At 41.3% G+C, this 7805-nt stretch overlaps 1 protein-coding gene across 1 annotated transcript; it reads left to right on the forward strand.

The window, feature by feature from the left end:
- The first annotated feature begins 1665 nt into the window (after positions 1–1665).
- Positions 1666–6425, forward strand: LOC144538435 (hsp90 co-chaperone Cdc37-like). The gene is made up of 7 exons (XM_078282475.1): positions 1666–2013; positions 2128–2233; positions 2380–2495; positions 2623–2745; positions 2880–3062; positions 5123–5194; positions 5778–6425. The coding sequence occupies exons 1-7, from the start codon at positions 1732–1734 to the stop codon at positions 5871–5873; spliced, it is 978 nt and encodes a 325-aa protein (XP_078138601.1). The 5' UTR covers positions 1666–1731; the 3' UTR covers positions 5874–6425.
- Positions 6426–7805: the final 1380 nt, after the last annotated feature.

Genomic DNA, 7805 nt, shown 5'->3' on the forward strand with positions numbered 1-7805 from the left:
TGAAGCACAAATAGGATTTGTATTCATAAATAGACTGAATGTGTTGTTCATCACCCATATATTTCCACTAATGTTATATTTTGGATGAATTTTCAATTTTTCCTAAAATTCATAGAAAGTGATATGTTACATATTTGAATAGTCCCAAATCTTCCGACAGCAAAAGATATATTGACCTGGTTAATTTCAGCAAAATATTACATAGCCTAATTAGGCTACATTCAAGACGCGTCCTTCTTATTCTACAATTAATGTCACATATTTAAGAATTGACTTAGAAACAAAGTTAAATCTTAAAATGAGAACAAAAACCTCAAACCTACTTTATTAGCCTATAGGCTATAGATTATTTAGCCTAATATCATGTAATAGTTGACCACTTGAGTGTTTGCGCTTTTCCTTTTTTTTATATATACATTTGTAGAAGAAAACAATCCGCGTTTCTTAATGACGTAGATCCTTTCTCTGCCGGCAACCCGACGCATTATTAGTGCGCTGCACTGGAAAGCTGGGGGGACTTTCTGTAAACAGCTTGAGGTTGTCAGTCTAACTAAGAGGATTGGAAACTATCATTTTCTATTCTCAACGCTTCTGTCCTTTAAGCGACGTTGTAGTCTTTTTTTCCCCAAACAAACATTTATCTGTTGCTGCAGCGCTAACGGTCCGCGAGGAAATCCAGGCAGAGAGCGAGACGATGACGAACGCGGCAGGCATCGACTACAGCGTGTGGGATCACATCTATGTGTCAGACGACGAAGATGTGACCCATCCACACGTCGACACGCCGAGTTTATACAGAATGAGACATCGGGTTGGCCATGAAACTTGTAGCCGTGAACCTTGGTGTGTTAGAAGTAGATAATGTAAGCAGTAGAGCTGACTGTTAGACCTATGAGTATGGACTGAGGCTCGGCTTGCTTTTGCCGCTTTTCCAGGGCAGTGAGGTGCTAACTGCAAATTTGCAAACACATCCTCGGCATCGCTGTGGTTAGATGACCAAATCACCAGGCATAAAACCACAAGTTACTGGAAAGTACATTACTAAATTGTGGAACTACTGTGGTAACTGCATTGGCCAAGCTCTGACTATGTATGGCTCTGGACCTAGGGGTAATTAGCTTAGTTGACGGTTGGTGTCTAGCTGTTTGTCACGTGACTTACTATGTGAAAGGTCCTGGAGTGATTGTGCAATCTTCCTTGCACCCTCTCATTGCGTATCTGTTCCCCAAATCTCATATCTATAGAATATGAAGAATCAAGGCTTGCCAAGATGGGGAAAGCCCCAAATAAAACCAGTGGATGGCACTGTCTTTATGTTGCTGTTTGGGCTTGGCACACAGGAGCATAGTGTTTAAAATCCCTTCTGTGTCATCTCCCCTTTCAGTTTCTGTGTGCATATATTTGGTCATCTACTAATTCTTTTGAGAAGATGATCAAATGAGGCTGAACAGGTCATTTTGAACCATGTCATGACCCAGTGTCAGACGTGACAAGAATGCATGTCATCCACAGGATATTTGGCATCCCACTCCGTTAGTGCCCACTTTCATGTAACATCAAAACAAACCCATCTTCTACTCTCCTCCCCATTCCGCTTGTTCCGGTCATCCCACCCTTTCAAAACCCTGCCATCTCTATCTTATTTTGACAAGCCACTCATTCTTTTCATCTTTCCTTTATCTCTCCACTGCCCCCGCTCTGGCCTTGCCGCAACAGGTCCGTTTGGAGCAAATGGCCGAGTTTCAGCAGAGAGGGGAAGATTTGGAAAATAACCTAGCAGAGTGCAAGAGGCGGATAGAGGAGGCCCAGGGACGACTTAGAGAGCTGGAGGAAGGAAGGAAGGAGGGAGAGGAGGAGGATGAGAGAAAGGCCGAGCTGAGTAAAGCCCGGGCAGAGGTGAAAAAACTGAGGAGGGATGAACAGCAGTTTGAGAAAATGATGGAGGAATACCGACGAGAAGAAAAGAAACTGCCCTGGAATGTAGACACACTCAGCAAAGACGGCTTCAGTAAGGTGAGGCAAAGACGAAGGCCACATACTTTGTGAAGTTCAGAGGTACAAGTGCATGTGTGACTTCTTAATATCCTTATTGCTCTATTTTATGTCTCCTCCTGTCTTGTTTTCTAGAGTGTGCTCAACATCAAGCCTGCAGCCGAGGAGGAGACAGAGGAGGAAAAGGAGGAGAAACACCAGACATTTGTGGAGAAGTATGAGAAGGAAATCAAACACTTTGGTAGGTTTTTTTTAGGATTGATATGGCTATGATAGTATGTTTGTTGTCTTTCCCACTCCCTCTGTTCCATATCCTTAAACCTGTTGGCGGTTTTGTCTTTATGCCAAGATTGTTTATTTTGCTACCTGTGTTTGTGTGTGTGCCAGGCATGATGCGGCGCTGGGACGACAGTCAGAAGTACCTGTCGGACAACCCACATCTGGTGTGTGAAGAGATGGCTAATTGCCTTGTTGTCATGTGTATTGACTTGGAGGTGGAAGAGGTGAGTGCACTGTGTGTGTGTAATGTGTGTGTACACTGTTTGGAGTGTATCTGCTTCAGAAATTCCTTGAAAACTCTGTGTATCTGCTTCAGAAATGCCTTGTAAACTCTGTGTGTATCTGCTTTAGAAACATGCATTGATGGAGCAGGTGGCCCACCAGACCATAGTGATGCAGTTCATCCTGGAGTTGGCTCAAGTGCTGCAGGTCGACCCTCGAGGCTGCTTCAGACAGTTCTTCTCCAAGATCAAGGTTTGTAGGAGAATGTTAGTTCACTTTGTATGCCTGTATCTTTGTCTGTGTGGTCGCTTTCCTTGGCGCAATTATCTGTATTTGTATGTGTGTGAGATTACGGTCATTTCAGTGTGTTTGCGTATCTGTTTCAGACTGCGGACAAGCCATACCAAGATGCGTTCAACCACGAGCTTGAGTCTCTGAAGGAGCGTGTCCGCGGCCGTGCCCAGGTCCGCATAGAGGACGCTCTGAAGGAGCTGGAGGAGGAGGAGAGGCAGAAGAGACTGGGCCCGGGCGGTTTAGACCCTGTAGAGGTCTACCAATCACTGCCTAAGGTAATCCATACACACATACATGGATTTAATCATACACACGCTTTAAATTAACTTTTTGTTTGTATTTTTTTTTTCAAAATATGTTTATCGGACGTTTCATTATTGCCATAGAATCAAACTAAGCTGCATCAACGATGCAGCTTAGTGCCTCATTCCATTCACATTCATATGTTCCTTGTGTGTGCATCTCCAACTATATGTTCAAATTTATATGGAGAAACACATACAGTAGGTGACACACCACAGCACCTGACATTCCACAGAATCCCACCATTCACATGGCAAAGACTTCAGAATGACTTTCTGACACAAGCTACTGCATGAAAGACAAACCACAACATAATTTAACACAGTGTAGTGGTAGTGCAGTTTGCACTCACACCATATAGGGGTAATAATTGGGACAGCCTTGCATCTTGGCACTCATTTTAAAGTGTTTGTCCAAACACATTCAGACTCCAAACTTCCTAATTTATTGTCGAAGGTCTCAAGTTTTATCTTCAACAATGATTTACATGTAGGACTGCTATTTCCCTGATGGCTCAGGCCAAACTCTCTATGCAGGAGAAGTTGGGGCCAAGTGGATAAACCATTCCAAATTACCATCTGGAATGAAGTGAACTTTTTTGAATTCAGAAACTTATTTATGATTACAGCCCTATGTGTATTAAGTGAATGTAGCATTGTTGCATCAACATTGTGTGAAAACTGTACTGACAGAATTAGTAAGCTGAACGCACCAGCATGTTCTGTGTGTTCACCATGCTACAATGCATACAGTTAGTGTAATAGTCACATGTATGTATACACTGTATGTAGAATGGGGCTATGTCCAACTACTTCTATGACTTAATGCAGCAAATACTAATCAGAAGACTTATACTGTATAATATACAGAATTTGTAACAATTTAGTAGGCAAACATTTCTCCAGCATCATCTAACTTAAAATGACCAGCAGAGTACTATGCAGGAAATGCTATCCAGGATAAAGGTTCCACATAATGCTGTCCAGTAATGATTGTGGGGGATATTATACGATATATGTATTTTACGACATGTTTCTCTCCCTCAAAAGAAAAATTTCAAAGATTTCAAATTCTTGTTTATTTTTTTATTTTTTTTCAAGTCTCCAATTTTTAGTTAATTGCTAAAAGAATTGCTAAAATTTTCTAATTTTAATTGTCAGCAGTCAGGCAAAATCATTACAGTTCACTTGCATAGTTAAGTCCTGATGTTGCCAAGCAATATTTTCTCCTTTGTTGATCAGTGAGACTTTTTCTTTGTCTTTACTGGCTCTTAACCCTCACTCATGGGTATTAGAAACAGCACATTACATTGATATCAATGTTATTTTATTTTATACTACGCATGCTGTAAATGTATGTTGTATATACAGAGTTTTAGTCGTCTTTATAGTCTATTTTGAAAAAAATGCCTCTGTTTTTAATATACCTAGGTATCAGACCCCTTCATGGCTCTCAACCTGAATATTAATATGGCTGTTGTTGAACTGGAGGATTTAATTCATAGGTTGACAAGCCTTTAGTACTAGACACCCACTAAAAATAACTTTTCAAAAATGTCAATGCCATTATTAGATTTTGAAGTTCATTTTTTGCACAGTCCATTGATATGAACTTTATTGTCATTTGGACGATCAGAGCTCGCCAGAATGAAACTCCACCAGTCAGGCATGCACTCTCTGTATAATGTAAATGGTGTCATCTGCTTTCCTACAGCTTGCATAGAGTTAAGCGTCTCTCCAGTGATGTGGAACATTTCAACATAATAAAATTTAGCCCAAACTCAATAGAATTGTGGAAAACTGAGTATTGAAGTATGAATTAGAAATGATGGACACTGGCGTCCACGGTGCATGTAAAAGCGATGATATCCTGACATTTTACATATACTGGCTATGAAAGCATTCTGGCCTACTAAACTGACTGCCGTTCAGTATGCTGAAAAAGTGCTGACGCATCAGTAGGTAGCACACAATTTACACAAACATGGCCATTGTGCCATGTTTGCACTTTAATGACACTTCCTGTCTCATAGGAAATGCAGAGGGGTTTTGATGAGAAGAACATTCAGATGCTGCAGGACGCCATCAGCAAACTGGACCCCTTGGTGAGTGTGGGGGTGTGCATGTGTGTATACATGTCTGTTATCATTACAGACCCAAAACAATGCTTTCCAGTCATTAAATGGAAGCAAATGAATGTTTTTATGAATGTATGTATGTTAGGGATTGGACGTTATCGAAATTCAATATATCGCAATACACAGATGTGACAATAAATATCGTGGGGCAGAAAAATGAATCATGATATTAGCTGCATTTTATTCTGCTGTAGTAAACACAAATGAGACGGCTTTCCCATCACAATTTCATAAGCTCGCCATCCAAATTATATTATTTGCACTTTGTAATGACATTTTTAAATTGTTTACATTCTAGAAAGCCAAAGCCAATGCTAGAAAGAAGGCTCAAAAATAAACATAATTCTGCATAGTCATATTTTGTTGTCATTGAACTTCTATTCATTACATCGTATCACGGTTGTATCGAATCGTGAACCCCATATCACGTATCGAATCATATCGTGACATAAGCATATCGTCCCATCCCTAATATATGAACTTATTTGTATTCATTTGTTTATTTATTCTGTGCCTGGAACCTGTCTAATTATGTTTCTCTGCTGTAAAGGAAGGAAAATACCATATGATGAGGTGCATTGACTCTGGACTCTGGGTCCCTGGCTCAGGAGGGGATAATGATGAAGAAGATGAAGAGGAAGATTAAAAAAAAAAGAAGGAAGAACCTAATGAAGAGCTAGAGGCAGTGGGAAAATGTCTCTGGTGTCATCGATTGAACTCCTACCCCCCTTTCCTTCCTTCACCTTAGCTTTGACCTACATCACCTCTCCGATATTAAATTCTTTTGTCTATGCCCCTTCATCTTATATCTATTTGTTTTGTATGTAAATGCTTCCCTTTGACATCACTTCCTTGACTGTGTCTGAAAGCTATATTGACAGAAGTGACATGTCAAAATGTATCTACAGTGTGCTGGTAATGCTTCATACATTCAATACTCACATACTGTATATGCGGGATAAGACCCGCATATACCAAAACTGCTGTTTTTATTTTTCTATTGCACTTAATTTGTTGATTAGGTATGATGAGGAAAATAAGTTACAATATGGGTTATTGACTTGTGTATGTAATCTGCCATAATGTGTTGTCTAATGAGTCCTGTCTGTGTCTTGACTAGGGTTTTAAGACTAGGAACCACAATGGAAATAAGTGTTTTATTTTGTGTTATCCATGATAAGTTTGAGATAATGTACATTTTTAGCCTGTACTGCAGATATTGTCTAATAAAGCAAGCCACATTTATTGTTGTATAAGAGTTGTTTATATTTTCCTAGTTAAGCCTGACTTATTTTCTGTCATGTCTCTGTCTGTCTGTCCACCCCCACCCCTCTCTCTCCCTCTCTCTCTCTCTTTCCCTCTCCCTCTCCCTCCCTCTCTCTCTCTGTCTCTCTTTCATAATTAATTGGTGGGTTTGATTTAGTGGTCTGGCCAGGATTTTTGAGGCAAAGCTTCTTTGTGCAGTCACTTTTGTAAATAGAAAACAATCGGTGCAGGCATGGGTCATAAATCAAATCTAGGTAATGCCTATAAAATCCTAGGGGGGAGAAACCGAATGGCATCCCAACTTCATGCAATACTGCCATGTGTGTGTGGGTGCTTTTGTTTGTTCTTGGCCAGTTGATATCACTAATAGCCAAGTAGTCCTCTCTTCTGAGACGTGTGAACTTGCTTTCCACTGATTTTGAAAGGCATTGAATAGCTATTTGATAGTACAAAGCCCCCGAGGAATAGTCATCACAGTTTCAGATTCCTGGGTATTATCCTGGGTACTAACACTGTCACAAATACAGTCAATCTCCCATTTATTATCAATGGAGCAACTCCAGGAAGTGTTGCTTCAACACATAACCAACAAAGGCGGTGGTTCTGCTGTCTCCAGCTTTGGGAGAGATTTGTGCATAGACTTGGACTAAACTATCCAAGATAATAGGAGCAGCATGATTTTCCATGTTGGGTCTGCAGCAACACTCTGCTTCAATGAATTATACTCACAGCATGTTGCAGAGAGAAATGTATGTCCTTGAATGACTGTAGAAGGACATAGTCAATAGGAATGGAAAAAAGAGAAGGTGTGTGTCTGAGAGGGGGAGTGAGTAAGGAGGAGGGGGGGGGGGGGGGCAGACTTAATGTGACTCCTTAATATGACTGCTGCATTGAGATAAAAATCTGGTGTTTGTGTGAGAAATGATGCGTGACTGTCGAAGCGAAGCGCCGGTGTGTGGGTGCTAATAAGAAGTAAAAATAAAGCCAGGGGGACCGATGGAGAGGAGGAGGAGGAGGAGCGGTGGCTGTTGTATGGGATTAATGGACATACTGTGAGTGTGTGCTGGAGGAGGGAGGGGAGATGGGCTTCTCCATGGAGGCTGTGGGGGGTGGCTGGGGGAGACCACTGTGGCAGGGGAGAGGGAGAGGAGAGGAGAGGAGGGAGGGAGGGAAGCTGGTGAAGCCACGGATATTCATGAAGACGCCAAGTGTTTTTTCTCTCTCTCCGCTGTGACACACTGCTCGTCTGCAGAGAGAGAGAGAGAGAGAGAGAGAGAGAGGGAGCGGGGAAGAGGAAAAGGAAGGAGACAGT

This window comes from Centroberyx gerrardi, unplaced genomic scaffold, assembly GCF_048128805.1.
Source record: "Centroberyx gerrardi isolate f3 unplaced genomic scaffold, fCenGer3.hap1.cur.20231027 Scaffold_176, whole genome shotgun sequence".
Classification (NCBI taxonomy): domain Eukaryota; kingdom Metazoa; phylum Chordata; class Actinopteri; order Beryciformes; family Berycidae; genus Centroberyx; species Centroberyx gerrardi.

What these genes read in the sequence shown, in the direction of transcription:
- LOC144538435 (XM_078282475.1), top strand. Translation starts at nt 1,732, where the DNA reads ATGGCCGAGTTTCAGCAGAGAGGGGAAGATTTGGAAAATAACCTAGCA. An exon ending in TCTACCAATCACTGCCTAAG is followed by an intron (nt 3,063 to 5,122) that starts GTAATCCATACA and finishes CCTGTCTCATAG; the next exon opens with GAAATGCAGAGGGGTTTTGA. An exon ending in TCAGCAAACTGGACCCCTTG is followed by an intron (nt 5,195 to 5,777) that starts GTGAGTGTGGGG and finishes TCTGCTGTAAAG; the next exon opens with GAAGGAAAATACCATATGAT.